Consider the following 16,882-nt stretch of genomic DNA (forward strand, 5'->3'; position numbering starts at 1 on the left):
ATTTTTCCTAGTAAAAATAACACTGCAAACAGTATGGCATTCAATGTTTAAATATCATCAAGCATCTTTTCACGTACTTGCTGGCTATTTGTACATGTTCTTTGAAGAAATATCTATTCAAGTCCTTTGTCCCTTTAAAAGTTATTTATCTTTTTGTTGCTGAGTTATAAGAGTTCTTTACATATATTCTGGATAGTAGACCCTTATCAGATAAATGTTCTCCCATTCTATAGGTTGTCTTTTCAGTTTTTTGATTAGGTCTTGTGAACAAAAGTTATTAACTTTGATGAAGTCCAATTAACCTATTGTTTATTTATTGTTGATGCTTCAGGTGTCATATCTAATAATCCACTGCCATAGAGGATGACCTTAAATCTAAGGTCTAGAGATTTATCCTTGTTTTCTTCTATGATTTTTATAGTTTCAGTTACTATATTTAGATCACTGATTTGAGTACATTTTGTTTACCGTACATGGACACTGAAGTCTGTTATTTCAGTAGTCAGTCAGTGACATGACAGAGATTTCTTTAAATGGCCGGAGCCAAAACAAAACAAGACAAACTCTCCCAGTCTTTGCAGATTGACTCTGAGATGATTGACTCTGAGCTGGGTAATCATTCAATTAGCTAGGCTGCCTACAATTCTGTGTTAGCTCAACTCCTACTCGCACGGAGCCCAAAGAACATCCAGAGATCCAAGCCCAGGGTCCTCTAAGACAGTGGCTCCCAACCTTTTTGGCACCAAGGACTGGTTTCATGGAAGACAATTTCTCCACAGATGGGGCAGGGTGGTGGGGAGATGGTTTTGGGATGAAACTCTTCCACCTTGGATTATCAGGCATTAGATTCTCATAAGCATGGAACCTAGATCCCTTGTAGGTGCAGTTCACAATAGGCTTTGTGCTCCTATAAGAATCTAATGCCACTGCTGATCTGACAGGAGGTGGAGCTCAAGTGGTAATGCTCACTTGCCCACTGCTCACCTCCTGCTGTGTGGCTCAGTTCCTAACAGTCCATGGCCTGGGGGTTAGGGACCCCTGCTCTAAGGTCTTTTCTGAGCATACTTTTGGTGGATTCCTCAGTACACCTAATAGCCCAGCAAAACCCTTATTTCACCAATTATCTTCTTCCTCAGCTTCCTCCTTCCCAGGCTTTTCTGTTTGCTGCTTGTCCCGTCTACTCTCCCTTGCCTCAGGTGGCTATGGGTAGTATATGTTTTTAAATCTTTTCAGTAGACACTACTTAGGAAGCCAATTCAGCCTGATGGGAGGTGAAACAAAGGCTAGCCTCTGTGCCAGCCTCTCAGAGAATGCCAGAGATTTAAAAATAAGTAAATAAATAAATAACCACAATTTTTTGAGAACAAGGTCCATGTCCCACCTGGCACCAGCAAGCTACACTGCAAATATGGGCCACCACCACCAAGGCTACTGAGCATGGGAGATGGTAGGCAGTTAAGTAACTTTCTTACTGAAAGTAAAAAAGTACTTTTCAGTACATGAAAAGCAATGAAGCTGAAACCCTATCTGACGCTATATACAAAGATTAACTCAAGGAATGATGTCACAGAAAATGGCAGACACAGTAGGAAGCTTACAGAATTGATACTTCTACATAAGCAACCATTGAGCTGGCCAAAATGAATAGAATCATGCTACAATGATATATAATTTTCAGTGGCTGCTAAAATCATTAGGTGAAAAGATGATGGGGCAGGGTATATAATGAAGGGGTTACACTAACAACATCTGAACCTACTGGTCAGTCTTAACATCACTGACGGTGGGACAATTACACATTATGTGTTTTTCAATGAGATACCACCTAACAAATTTTCTTGTTTGGCTTGGTGGCTTATGCCTGTAATCCCAACACTTTGGGAGGTGGATGTAGGAGGACTGCTTAAGCCCAGGAGTCAAGCTTAAGCAACATAGTAAGACACTGTCTCTACAAAAAGTTTTAAAAATTAGCCAGGCAACTCACCACCCAAAACAAACAGGAAATTAAGCAGAAAGTAATCTTTAAAACATTATACTATGTCCTGTAAGTATTAAGCCAGAAAGTAGTTTTTAAAGCATTAGGCTAGATCCTGAAAGTATAAACTTCATGAAGTATTTAATATGACATATTTATAATTTGCTTTGAACTAAAATTTGGTGTATTTTAATTCATTGTAGCATTACTCTAAAGTACTGAAAGTAAGAAAGTAAGCCTCTTTCATTGAGTACTCTCTTGGTTACTATCAGTTTTTGGTTAGATCCTAGAGTTTCAAAAAAGTTGATTCTATTCATTTTTGCTAGCTCAGTGGTTGCTTAAGTATAGGGATCAATTCTTGGAGCTTCCTACTCTGTCTGCCATTTTCTGTGCATCACTACTTGAGTTAATTTCTGTATATGGTGTGAGGTAGGGGTTCAACTTTATTCTTTTTCATGTGGAAACTCAATTGTCATACCATCACATTTATTAGAAATACTCTTCTTCCTCACAGAAAAACTATGATAATCAATTGTCTCTAAATGTGAGGGTTATTTTTGGATTCTATTTCTTGATCTGTAAGTCTACCTTTATGATGGTACCATGTTGTCTTTACTACCATAGATTTGCAATGTGTTCTAAAATTGGGAGTGTGAATACTCCAATTTTGTTCTTCTTTTTCAAGTTGATTAGATTCTTGACACTCTTTAAATCTTTAACAGTTGATAACTTCCTCTTCCTCTTTCTTCATGCCACTTCTTTATTAAAGGAATTTGGCAGTTTTCCTTGTAGAATTTCCTACATTCTGAATTTGAACTGAATATACCCTTAGGGTACAATTTACCATGCTTCTCTATTCTCTGAACTTCCTTTAAACTGACAGTTATGCTAAGACTTCATTAGATTTAGGTTCAACTGCTTTAGAAAAGAAAACTTTTTATTTTTCTTTTCTTTTTTTCTTTTTTCAACATGGATCAGGAGAGAGATGGAGTATATTTTTATTTTTTTGAGACAGGGTCTTGCTCTGTCACTTAGGCTGAAGTGGACTGATATGATCATGGCTTACTGCAACCTCCACCTCCTGTGCTCAAGTGATCCTTCCATTTCAGCCTCCCAAGTAGCTGAGACTACAAGCACGTGCCACCATGTCTGGCTAATTTTTTGAATTTTTTGTAATGACAGTTTCTTATTATGTTGCTTAAGCTGTTCTCCAACTCCTAGGCTTAAGCAATACTCCTGCCTTAGCCTCCCAAAGGGCTGGGATTACAGGTGTGAGCCACCAATCCAGGCAAAATAACTTTTTCAGGTGGTGCATCTCATTGAATGACACATAATGTGTAGCTGTCCCGCCTTCAGTGATGTTAAGACTGATCAGTAGGTTCAGATGTTGTTAGTCTAACCCCTCCATTATATATCCTGCCCCATCATCTTTTCATCTAATAATTTAAGTGGCTACTGAAAATCACTTCATATATCCATTGTTTCAATGAGGCCATACCGTGTGTGTGTGTGTGTGTGTGTGTGTATTTATTTTTATTATTTATTTTTTGAGACTCTTACTTAGCCACCCAGGCTGGAATGCAATAGCATGATCACAGTGCACTGCAGCCTCAAATTCACAGGCTCAGGTGATTCTCCCACCTCAGCCTCCTGAGTAGCTGGGACCACAGGCCACCGTGAGGCACTGAGCCAGGCAAGAAAACCTGGCTACTTAAAAAACATTTTTGTAGAGATGAGGCATCACTATGTTGCCAGGCTGGTCTTGAACTTGTGGGTCAAGTGATCCTACTACCTTGGCTTACCAAAGTGCTAGGATTAAAGGTGTGAGCTACCACATGCTGTCTCCCAGGCTAGAGTGCAGTGGTACAATCTCGGCTCACTGCAACCTCCACCTCCCGGGTTCAAGTGATTCTCCCGCCCCAGCCTCCCAAGTAGCTGGAATTAGAGGTGCCCATCACCAGCCTGGCTAATTTTTTCATTTTTAGTAGAGATGGGGTTTCACCATGTTGGCCAGGTTGGTCTTGACCTCCTGACCTCAAGTGATTTGCGTTCCTTGGCCTCACAAAGTGCTGGGATTACAGGCATGAGCCACCACGCCTGGCCACACATAATTTTATAAGTCAGTAATTTCTTTAAATTTATGAGCTGGAATCCTTCTAAAAGTATTTTATCTCATCAAATACTTGGTTATCCTGAAAATAGGATAGGTAGTCTATGTGCTTTGATTCTTTCTCTTTATTAATCAATTTTGAGAATAACCCAATAATCTTCAAACTTAGCCAGATTTTAAAGTTATCAATATAAACTCATGAATTTCACTTTAAAATTTGATGTATTTTAATTCATTGTAGCATTATTCTTTCTGACTCTCAAATATTCATAGTTTCCTTGCTTTCAGACAAGAATTCCCAGGCTCATTTTATACATTACCTGTTCCAAACCTGGACTCAGTCATTTTCCCAAAGACACCTGACTCTTTTGAGTGGAAAATGGTATTCGAAGATCACAATCTGGGTGGTAAGGATGCTCAGTGTTACTGAGTTTATACTGATTTAGAGGGTAGGTCTAGGAAACACTTTTTGAGATAAGATATTCATTTGATATATCTCATTCAAAGTTGAGATTTTCTTCATTTTATGACATCATTATTTGCTTTGTCCTGATCTATCTTATCTATCTATCCATCTAATCTATCTATAGATATGTGTATCAATGTTATTACTATTCAAAAATAACCATACCAGTATCTTTCCTAACTATAAATATATTGAACGCAGTTCAGGATTTCTTTGCAGTTTCATTTATTTTTAGGGTATATCCCATTAAAGATTGGTAATAAAATATTCTTTCTTAAGCTGTGACCGCTGTTTTCAATAGATCTATTGTCTAATTCCCCCTTTACAAGCTTTAAAAACTCTGATTCATGCTTTTTATTTGTTTCTATTGTTTTCTTACATTTTTAAAATCTTGTTTTCTTAAATTTGGGTTTAAGTTTTCATTTGCTTTGTGTCCATATGTTTCTGGTGTAGCTTCACTGTAAGTATATTTCAGGCCATTATTTTCTTCCTCTTTTTTGAAGAATAGGCAATATGTTTGTATGAGCTTGACTGCCACAACCCTTTTCTGTTGCTCATGTGTAAGTGAAAGACACTTTTCTATATTCTATATTTTAAAATAAAATCTTCTGTGTGGGGAAGTGGATTGGGCCACGAAAGCTTTTCTAGCTTTATTGCTGCAGGATTCTTTCTTCTTGTTACCCTTCTTTAAAAAAATTAGTTTTGTTTAAAGTTCTGAAATACATGTATAGGGTGTGCAGGTTTGTTACATAGGTAACCATGTGCCATTGTGGTTTGCTGCACCTATTAACCCATCAACCTAGGTAGTAAGCCCCACATGCATTAGCTAGTTATCCTGATGCTCTACGTCCTCCTGCTCTCTCCCCTGACAGGCCCCAGTGTGTGTTGTTCCCCTCCCTGTGTCCATGTGTTCTCATTGTTCAACTCTCACTTTTATGTGAGAACATGCGATATTTGATTTTCTGTTCCTGGGTTAGCTTGCTGAGGATAATGGCTTCCAGCTCCATCCATGTCCCTGCAAAGGACATGATTTTGTTCCTTTTTATGGGCTGTGAAGTATTTTATGGTATGTTATCCTTATTAAGTATTAAAAAATACGGCCTTTGGGTAGCCACCTCTGCCACAGTATTGCTACAACACTCAGTGTATTTTAGATTCAGAGGGTACACATGTAGGTTATTACATAAGTATACTGTGTGATGCTGAGAATTTGGGCTTCTATTGATCCCATCACCCAAACAGCGAACACAGTACCAAATGGGTAGTTTTTCAACCCTTCCCTCTTCTCCCAACTCCTTCTGGAGTTTCCATTGTCTATTGTTCCCAATTTTACGTCCAAGTATATCCAAAATGTTTAGCTTCCACTTATAAACAAGAACATGTGGCCTTTGTTTTCTGTTTCTGTGTTAATTCACTTAGGATGATAGCCTCCAGTTGCATCCACGTTGCTACAAAGGACACAATTTTGTTCTTTCTTATGGTTGCGTAGATGCTCGGTTTAGACTCTATTCCAAGGAATTTTTTGCTAAACAAGCTCTTTCTGGAAGGGAGCTTTTGTGGTATTTCTAAGGGCCCTGAGGACACATGCCACCAGCATGATCCTGGCTTCCTGCAGTACTTTTGCCTTCACCTCCAATTTTTTATCAGTTTTGTATACTTAGCCTTTCACTAAGATTGGGGACACCTCTTTTAGGGGTGAGAACCTGTGTGATTCTCTGGTTCCAAGGTCTTAAAAGTAACTTTTGACTTTCCTTCACACTTTTCCATACCACTGATATTTGCAGGGGAACTTGCTGCTGATGACGGTTTGGCCCTATCTGCTTATATTTTGGGGTTCACTAGGATACTGTTTTCTAATTTTGTTGAAGATGTTTTTCATGTTTTTTGTATGATAGCTGTTCAGTGAGATAATTTTCTGGTGAGAAAATCTGAAGGCATTCAAAAATTATATTGCCGTGACCTTCTTGCCTGTCATTGCTCTGGTCCTAATACCTACACACCCTAATTTTAATAGTCTACAGCAAAGAATTAAAATGCTAACATTTATATTCATTAGCATTCTTGTGCTTTTCTGATAGGTAAGATGTCTTTTCCCTATAATCATGTATGCAATAAAATTCTGCACCAACCTATCAGCAGAGGAGATAAGAAATGTATAAGAACTTAAAGCCATAATAGCTCTTTGCTAGCACCCTTATACTCTAGGTTATTTACCCAGCAAACATGTATTCAGTACCCATTATATGTATGACATATACATATGACATATATAGTCTGTTCTTAGTACTAAGGCATAGACAAAGATATTTGATCTTATGTTAGGACCTCACAATTTAGTAATATTAAGCTTAGAATAGAATAAAAAATACAATACTACAGATGCATAATGAATAATTCTCTTTAGATGGGGTCTTAATATACAATACTATTAATATTAGTCAGCCATGAAAATTACATTGTAAAATATTATTTGATGAAAAAAGTTCACAATGTAAGGTTAAATTAAAGCATGTTACAAAAGACATCTTATTTTTGTTAAAATATTTCTATGATTGGGTTTATGTGGCTAAAGAGAAACACATTACATCTATGACTGTAAATTAGCATAATCATTTTGGAGTGAAATCTGGCAATGCCTAGAAATTGCTTCTAGATGTATATATATAAGTGCATGAAGATATTACAAGGAAATTTCATTATATTTGTTAATAAAAAAGAAATAATCCAAATATTTATCAACAGATGAATGGATTAACAATTAGTGGCACATACATAAATGGCATATTATTCATTCATAAAAAGGAATGAAATTCTGATGTATGATACAATATGGAGGAACCCTGAAAATATTATGCTAAGTGAAATAAGTCAGACTTAAAAGGACAAATATTGTATTATTCTACTTATACGGAATCTAGCAGAAAACAGAAGAGAGGTTACCAGGTGCTGGGAGGGAGGGAGGGAGGAAGGAATGGGGTTATTGCTTAATGGGTACAGTTTCAGTTTGGGATGATGAAAAATTTCTGTATGTGGATAGTAGTGATGGTTGCATAACATGTGAATTTATTTAATGCCCCTAAATTGTACACTTAAAAATGGTTAATTTTATGTTATATAAATTTTACCCCACTCACATCCACCTGGCTAGTTATGAAGAGTCTTTTTCCTGAATATTGCAAACAGGAGGAGGGCTTGATCATACCACTAATGTTGCCTGGAAAGTACCTAAAATAACTGAATCCCAACTGTATCATGGCTTATTCCCCTACAAGCTTTGTTGCTTACCTGTATTAGACCTGGCATAATCTCTGGCAAAAGCAGGTTAAGGGTTTCCTTGGACACTCTCTCTATCACTTTTGTTTGCATTTTGATTGCAGCCAGATTAATTGGGTAATCTGCAGTCTGAATGATAGGACAAAGCACTTTGATGCACTGCTCTGGACTAATTGAAGTGGCCAACACTGATGCTGCTTCTTCAGCAGATCTCACCACCTAAAAAAACAGGGAATTCAGCCAGAAAGTAATTTTTAAAACATTATACTATGTCCTGCAAGTATAAACTTCATGAAGTATTTAATATGACATAATATTTAGATTTGCTCTGAACATGAAAAGTGAGGGTACAGATTATAGAAAGGATTGGCAATATGTCGGTAACAGCTAAAGCTAGATGATGAATACATGGGGCTTATCATACTATTCTCCCTTCTTGTACTCTTTTTTTGCTGCTAGCTAAAGTGGGTTTTTGTCTGTTTGTTTTTGTTTTTTGAGACAGGTTCTTGCTCTGTCACTCAGGCTGGAGTACGGTGGCTTAATCATGAATCACTAGCTTAAACTCCCAGCTCAAGTGATACTCCCACCTCAGCCTCCTGAGTAGCTGGAACTACAAGCATACACCACCATGCCTGGTTAATTTTTTAAAATTTTTAGTAGAGATAAGGTCTTGCTATGTTGCCCATGGTGGTCTCAAACTCCTGAGCTCCAGTAATCCTCCCTCCTTGGCCTCCCAAAGTGCTGGGATTACAGGCGTGAGCCACTGCGTCCGGCCCTAAAGTAGTTTTTAAATCAAATTGTGGTCTAGTTGTGTTAGAGTGAGGAGGCTCTATTTACCTAGACTACAATGTGACTGGAGTCTCCTGCATCAGCCATTATTAGTACACTCATCTCTAGTACCGCTCATTATTAGTACTCTCATCTTTAGTACTGCTCATTATGAGTACTCTCATCTTTAGTACTGCTCATTATGAGTACTCTCATCTTTAGTAGTACTCATTATTAGTACTCTCATCTCTAATACTGCTCATTATCAGTACTCTCATCTCTAGGAGTGCTTGAACCCTTTGTATCACATTAATGAGAAATAAAATAAAAATCATATGATTAATGTGTTATTGAGAGTTAATGATCTATTTCTCCTTTTTTAATAATGATTTTCTTCCTTCTGTAATGGGCTTGGGGAGGGTAAAACACTGGTTTTGTGATGAAGACAAGAAAGGGCTGTCTATCTTCTTATTAGAATCTGTAATCTCTAAAGATCTAAATATAGTCTTAAGAACATGTAAATATAATTGTTTCTGATATTACTTTGGCAGTGTCTCACTTATGATCTTAATAGGGGAAAAATGCTTAGATAGGTACTGTGGGAAATACACACACACAAAAAAAAAAAAAGAAAAAGAAAATACACTGGACATTAGAAGACTCGGGGCTAATTTCAGTGGTAATACCTTAAAGGTGCCAATTTTGGGTTTTGTAGGGATGTTACAGGCCTTATTTGGGTCAAAAGGTGGATAACTAAACTATAAATATTAGATATCATTTTAAAAACTTTCAATGAAATGCCATAAATGTACCACTACGAAACACTGGTTGAATAAAACAAAAACAGAAACAGAAAAAAACTGGGTCGGGCAGATCACCTGAGGCCAGGAGTTTGAGACCAGCCTGGCAAACACAGTGAAACCCTGTTTCTACACAAAAATTAGCTGGGCATGATGGTGCGCGCTGGTAATCCCAGCTCCTCAGGAGGCTGAGGCAGAAGAGCCACTTGAACCCAGGAGGCAAAAGGTTGCAGTGAGCTGACAGCAAGATTCTGACTCAAAAAGACCAAAAACAAAACAAAACAAAACAAAACAAAACCCTTCCCCCACAAACCCCTGCAAAAACCCAGATAGATTTAAAAGTTATGATTCATTCTTCTAGAACATTCACAGTCAAATCTTTTTAAAAAGTAATTATCCAATGGATTTCAATTTCCCTGCATCCTCACCAACATATTGTCTGTATTTCTTTTGGGTGTTAAGTGGTCTCTCACTGTGGCTTTGGTTACATTTTCCTAATCACTAATGATGTTGAACAGCTTTTCATGCACTTACTGCCATCTGTGTATCTTTGGAGAAATGTTTATTCAGATCCTTTGTCCATTTAAAACTCTGGCTATCTTTTTATTGCTGAGTTATAAGAATATATATTATGGATATTAGTACCTTATCAGATACATGTCTGCAAAAATTTTCTCCCATTCTATGAGTTGTCATTTCACTTTCAGGATAATGTCCTTTGAAGGACAGAAAATATTTTCTTCAATTTTTTATTTCTTTTATTTATATTTTTGAGACAGAGTCTCGCTCTGTCACCCAGACTGGAGTGCAGTGGCACGATCTCAGCTCACAGCAGCCTCTGCCTCCTGGGTTCAAGCAATTCTCCTGCCTTGGCCCCCCAGACAGCTGGGATTACAGGCTCCCACCAAGACACCTGGCTAATTTTTGTACTTTTAGTAGAGATGGGGGTTTCACCATGTTGGCCAGGCTGGTTTCAAACTCCTGACCTCAAGTGATCCACCTACCTCAGGTTCCCAAAGTGCTGGGATTACGGGTGTAAGCTACTGTGCCTGGCCACGATTTTAAAAAAAAAGTTACCTGACCACTAAGCTAATAAAGCACAAAAATATTTAATTTTGGTGAAGTCCAAATTTTCTATTTTGTTTTTGTTGTTTTCTGCTTTTAAAGTTATATTATGAAATCAATGCTTGATCCAAAGTAGCAAAGATTTACACCTCTGCTTTATTCTGAGAGGTTTATTGTTTTAGCTCTTGCATTTGGCTCTGATTCATTTTATCTCATTGCTATTTTAACCTTCCTTTTTTGATCTGTCTTTTGCTTCTGTCTTGGTTCTACCAGAGATACCTAATTCTATTATTGCTCAGTTACTTTCTCTTAGAAATGTACTTCTTAGAGAACTAAAAATAGAGCTACCATTTGGTCCAGCAATCTCACTACTGGGTATCTACCTAGAAAAAAGTAAGTCATGATAGGAAAAAGATACTCGCAAACATGTGTTCACAGCAGCACAATTTGCAATTGCAAAAAATGGAACCAGCCCAAATGTCCATCAATCGATGAGTGGAGAAAGAAATTGTGTTGTATGTGTGTACACACGTACACACACACACACCCCCCCCCCATGGAATACTACTCAGCCATAAAAAGGAATAAAATAATGGCATTCACAGTAACCTGGATGGAACTGACAACCTTTATTCTAAGTGAAGTAACTCAGGAATGGAAAACCAAACGTTATATGTTCTCATTCATAAGTGGGAGCTAGGCTACGAGGATGCAAAAGTTTGAAATGATACAGTGGACTTTGGGGACTTGGGAGAAAGAAAATAGGGTGAGGGATGCATTAAAATCTCAGAAATCACCACTAAAGAACTTATTCATAGAATCAAACACCACCTGTTGCCCAAAAGCCTACTAGTCCCTTTTTGGTATTTTTTCTAATTCTTTCTGAGATTATAATAAAAATCCTCACAGTTATCTGATCAATGTCACTGGTGAAGAAGGGAAGAGAGATGTCATGACTACCAAGTACTATGAAATTTCATGAAAGCTGTCCTCATTACTTTGGTGAATAAACTTGTAGCAGATATGCAGTTCCCCTAGGCAATTTATCACTTAAAAATAATAATGACCTGCTTCGGCAACATGGTGAAATTCATCTTTACAAAAAATAGCAAAAAATAGCCAGGCGTGCTGGTGCATGCCTACAGTCCCATCTACTTAGGAAGCTGAGGTGGAAGGATCACTTGAACTGGGAGGCTGAGGCTGCAGTGAGCTGTGATCATGCCAGTGCACTCCAGCCTGGGTGACAGGGTGAGATCCTGACTCAACAAACAAACAAACAAACAAACAAACAAACAAACAAACAAACAAATTCCCCCCCAAAACAATGATTCTGATCTTCATTAGTTATTAAAAAAAAAAATCAAATTCTTACTGCTAAATGGAAAGTGAAAATAACATTGCTAAACTCTAAGTAGAAAACTAAAAGTGAGGTGAAGGAGAAAATGAAATCAAATTATTTCCTAGAGCGGGCCTACTTTAGGTGAAAGGCCATGGAATCACTGTTTAATTCATTTAATGGAAAAAATGCTTGCATCTTGATCAGGTATTACCCTGAATGTCAAGGCAAATGTTTCAGAAAATGGTGAATAAGGCTGCGTTTTACACAATGCTTACATGTTTCATGAAATAAAATGATGAAATAATAATTTAACTGCCAGGTAACTTACCTCCTTATGAGGATCTTTATGTGCTTCCAGTGTTTTCATGACAGTCAATTCTGCATAGTTTTTAAATCTTGCTGGTTGATGCCTTAGGATTTCTCTTAAAACCTTTAATGCCAAAGCCCTGATTGTAGGCTAAGAAAAAACATTTAAATATTTTTAATATTTTGGGTTGTAGATAATCTTTAACATTTTCAAATTTTGTAACTTAAGGGTCTTACTATTGGAAGAGGAATTGTAGACAACTGCAAAAAGTAGGTGGTATAAGCGACTAATTAAGTTTTCTCACCTCTAGTTCAATATTTATATTACACTTATTATATTTGCAAGAAATCAAGAACTACATTCAGACTATAAAAAAAGTTCTGGAGCCGGGCATGGTGGCTCATGCCAGTAATCCCAGCACTTTCGGATATTGAGGCAGGTAGATCACTGGCAGTCAGGAGTTCGAGACCAGCCTGGCCAACATGGGGAAACCCTGACTCTACTAAAAATACAAAGTTAGTTGGGCATGGTGGCACACGCCCATCATCAAAGCTACTCAGGAGGCTGAGGCAGGAGAATCTCTGGAGCCTAGGAGGTGGAGGATGCAGTGAGCTGAGATCATACTGCTGCATTCCAGCCCGGCAAGAGTAAGATTACATCTCAAAAACTAAGACAGAATAAAATTAAATCAAAAAATAAATAAATAAAAGAAGTTGCTTCTGAAAAACTAAACATGTCAAATAAGTAATATGTACTTTTCCATAAGAATTCAGCCTGCAACCTTTCATTTTTCCTGTTTTTAATTGTCCAAAATTGTTGAGGTACTTGGTTTAGTAGAAAAAGTACTTCACAGTGAAAACTTTATGCAGAAAGAAGAAGCAGAAGAGACTCATTCTCCCAATTTCTAAATCCGTGTAGCACTGGATTAATAGGCAATCTAAGAGACAGGAAGGACAGGCTACTGTTTACATATTTTGCCATTTACCTCTTTATCTCCAAGGGTTTCAAGCAATAAAAGCAATATTGTTTTGAAGTGTTCATCCCAAACACTAAAAGATTCTTCCTGTGTCAGTTTCATAAGTTCATAGAGGGCGATTTTTCTTTCTTCTACACGTTCATTGTGGTTAGACAGCTCCTTCAACAACTCTGCGACTAGGTCAGAATGGTCTAGGGAAAGATCTGTCAAAAGAACATGATATTAGTTCTGTAAGTTTATAGGGTGACTCTCACAAGTATGGGGATGACAACTTTATATGACTAGTCACAGATATAACCATTATGTTTGTTGTAAAAAAGACAAAGAAAAAAAGACATAAGTAATTTTCTTTTCAATTCTGTCATTCCCAAAACACCAGTGCTATTTTAAAACTTTATATAATAAAAATACACAAAAGTGAGACCAGTATAATGAACCTTTATATACCCATCACCCAGATTTAACATTTTTTAAGATTTTACTGCCTTTTTTTTTTTTTTGGAGACAGTTTTGCACTGTTGCCAGGCACCAGGCTGGAGTGCAGTGGCATGATCTCAGCTCACTGCAACCTCTGCCTCCTGGGTTCAAACAATTCTCCTGCCTTGGCCCCATCAGCAGCTGGGACTACAGACACGAGCCACCATGCCCAGCTAATTTTTTGTATTTTTAGTAGAGACAGGGTTTCACCATGTTGGCCAGGATGGTCTCGATCTCTTGACCTTGTGATCCGCCCGCCTCGGCCTCCCAAAGTGCTGGGATTACAGGTGTGAGCCACTGCGCCGGGCCAATTTTACCATTCTTAGGTCATCTCTGTCCCTCCTTTCCTTTTATCTGAAGTATTTCTAGCAAATCCCATATATACCTATTATTTTCTTTTTATATACGCCAGTATATATTTCTATGGTTTCATGCCAGGAGACTTAAATGGCATTTAGTGATGATAAAAATGACCACTGGATTTAGGCACCCAGTGGTCTAATACCACTATTGTAAACTTCTCCATAAATTATGCGCCCCCCCCGCCCTGCCCTTTTTATCTGAAATAGGATTTCACTTTGTTGCCACGGCTGGAGTGTAGTGGTGTGATCATGGCTCACTGCAGTCTCCACCTTCCAGGCTCAATTGATCCTCTCAACTTAGCTTCCTGATTACAGCTGTGCACCTACACACCTGGCTAATTTTTGTGTTTTTTGTAGAGATGGGGTTTTGTCATGTTTTCCAGGCCAGTCTGGAACTCCTGGGCTCAAGTGATCTACTGGCCTCCCAAAGTGCTGGGATTACAGGCATGAGCCACTGTGCCCAGACTACAAATCTTTTAACCAATGGTCTATCCCACTCATTGTTGTTGAATCAGTTATTTTAAAAGGAGTTAAAAACGGTGATTATCTAAATCAGACCATTCTTCCCATGGGGTAGAATTCTTCTGTAGAAAGTAACTTTATCAGCTAGACCTATTCTGATTACCCTGAAGTACAGTGATAGAAAAGGCAGAATAGATTCTTAATACAGTTTTCTTTAAATTTCAGTGTTAAGAGTTGGGCCCAGTTGTTACCAAGGAGTTTTGATTTGTTTCTGCCTTCTTTTTAAAAGCATAATTATAAACTCATGGATTTTATAACCATTAAAACTCACTTACTGCTTATTTTTAAGCAAGTTATCAGACAGTGCTTTAAATCATTTTTGTAGGAATAACAGTTAAATCGAAGAACTCACATTTGAACATTACAAAATACCAGAGTTCCTCTTAAAATTTTTTGATGATCAAATACATGATGAATTCAGGCCCTGAGGGATTTCAGCAGGTAGTGGCCTGGGCTAGTGCCATAGACTCATTTCCTTCCCATCTCTCTGGAATGAAACAACCATACAGCATGCTGCAGACCAGAATCAGAACACTTTTGCTGGTTTTAACAAGAACTATTGCAGCAGGATGAATGCATCTCTAAAAGCCAGACAAAAATCACTCCCATAAAGTTATATGTTATCAGAATTTCAAAGACGTTAGAGGATCATTCTAACAGTGTGTATTTTACTTCAGATGGATAAATGGAATTCACAAGAAAATGCTTTACACAGGAAGTGAATTCTCTTTTCCAGATAAGCAAGCTTTGTAATTGTCCTAGCAGATAATTAGAAATGACCTGACATATAATGGTCTGGACAGACGACTGGCAGAAAAATAATTTCTTACAGAAAAAGCACATAGATTGTTACAAAACTGAACTATCTGTATCATACTAATGAGACAATCCAAAGGTACTGAATTTTTCCTCTTCTGACAGAGAGCATCACCATGGGCAAGTAAAAAGAACATAAGCTTTGTAGTATTATTAAATCTCTGCCTCTTATATTCTGATTGGAGCAGTTTCTTAATTATTGCTGAGGTACAGTTTTATTATCAGTAAAATGGGAAAACAGCATCCGCCTCCTAGGATCACGGTGAGGACTTGGGGCTAGAATACAGTAAACTCATTAATATTAATTTTCCCGTGTCCTTCTGACAAATACTGACACAACTGTAATTCTGATAATAAATTTTTGTGGCAGTGCTCAAGAAGTATAAAATAGTCTTTCAGGTTGGCAAGCTTTTATATGAACAACTCCACTATCCTCACTAGAAGTATAATTCTAGAATATTACAGTTCCTAGTAAACTTTACAAAGGTTATCAGTGGCTTGTTTTGGACTTGTTAAGTTTGATAAATGTGTATGCCTGACTGTAATGTGTGCAGAAACACCGGGTAAGAAACATAATCAGTAGGTATTAGATATTGAAATAATTTCCTTTATAGAAACTCTGATTTGAACAAAATAATTATTTTTGCCAAATTTTAGATTTTAAAAACAAAACAAAAAAGAAGATAAACTGCATGAGGGAGGAGAATAAAAGAAAAATCGGAACAGAAATAGAGAACAATTTAAAAAAGAATAATGTTAACAATGGTCATAATAAAATAGGTCAAATAGGGTCTTCCTCATCTCAAAATTAAAAATGAAAATAGACAATAAATGAAAATAATTGCCATACAAAGCATGGGACTGCTACTACTACTATAGGTTTTTTTTTTCTTTTCTTTGTACTACTGTAGTCTAACTGAGGGCTTATGCATCTTCAAAGAACATTTACTGAACATAAAATGGCTACCCATGTTTCAGAAGTATATCACACATTAGGCTGTGATGAAATAGTGTTCTCAAGTTCAAAAATACTACACCCAATTTAGATTTTGGTTATATAGTTTCCAAAAATGTCTTCCTTTAACAAATATACAACATATGATCCTTAGTAAAGAGATGAGAATTAGACAATAAGGGAGTGATCTTGTTAATATGCCATAATTTTGGCTTTAGGATATTTTTGATATGTTCTATTTCTCTCTCTCTCTTATTTTTTTTTTTTTTTTGAGACAGAGTCTTGCTCTATCGCCCAGGCTGGAGTGCAGTGGTGTGATCTCGGCTCACTACAGCCTCCATCACTTGGATTCAAGCTATTCTCATGCCTCGGCCTCCTAAGTAGCTGGGATTACAGGCGCCCACCACCATGCTTGGCTAATTTTTGTTAGAGATGGGGTTTCACCATTTTGGCCAGGCTGGTCTTGAACTCCTGATCTCAGGTGATTCGCCCGCCTCAGCCTCCTAAAGTGCTGGGATTACAGCATGAGCCACTGTGCCTGGCTGATATATTGTCTCTTGACATGAGAAGTTGGTAAAAACATAGTAATTCCTTCCTGCTCATTAGTAATCAAATAAATGCAAAGGGTAATTTTTAAAAGTTATCAAAATTATAAATGACCAGGCATTAGG

At 37.4% G+C, this 16,882-nt stretch overlaps 1 protein-coding gene across 50 annotated transcripts in view; it reads right to left on the reverse strand.

Moving 5' to 3' along the window:
- The window catches only part of CLASP2 (cytoplasmic linker associated protein 2), a 246,743-nt gene that overhangs the window by 6,296 nt on the left and 223,565 nt on the right, over window positions 1-16,882 (reverse strand). For all 50 annotated transcript variants that reach the window (XM_035278616.3, XM_035278611.3, XM_035278606.3 and 47 more), the window contains 3 exons: window positions 13,089-13,282; window positions 12,125-12,253; window positions 7,837-8,043 (listed from right to left, as the gene is read on the reverse strand). In XM_035278616.3, the coding sequence (XP_035134507.1) occupies window positions 7,837-8,043; window positions 12,125-12,253; window positions 13,089-13,282 (530 nt within the window). The remainder of the gene's footprint in view (window positions 1-7,836; window positions 8,044-12,124; window positions 12,254-13,088; window positions 13,283-16,882) is intronic.

The sequence above is a fragment of the Callithrix jacchus genome, chromosome 17 (assembly GCF_049354715.1).
Source record: "Callithrix jacchus isolate 240 chromosome 17, calJac240_pri, whole genome shotgun sequence".
NCBI lineage: Eukaryota > Metazoa > Chordata > Mammalia > Primates > Cebidae > Callithrix > Callithrix jacchus.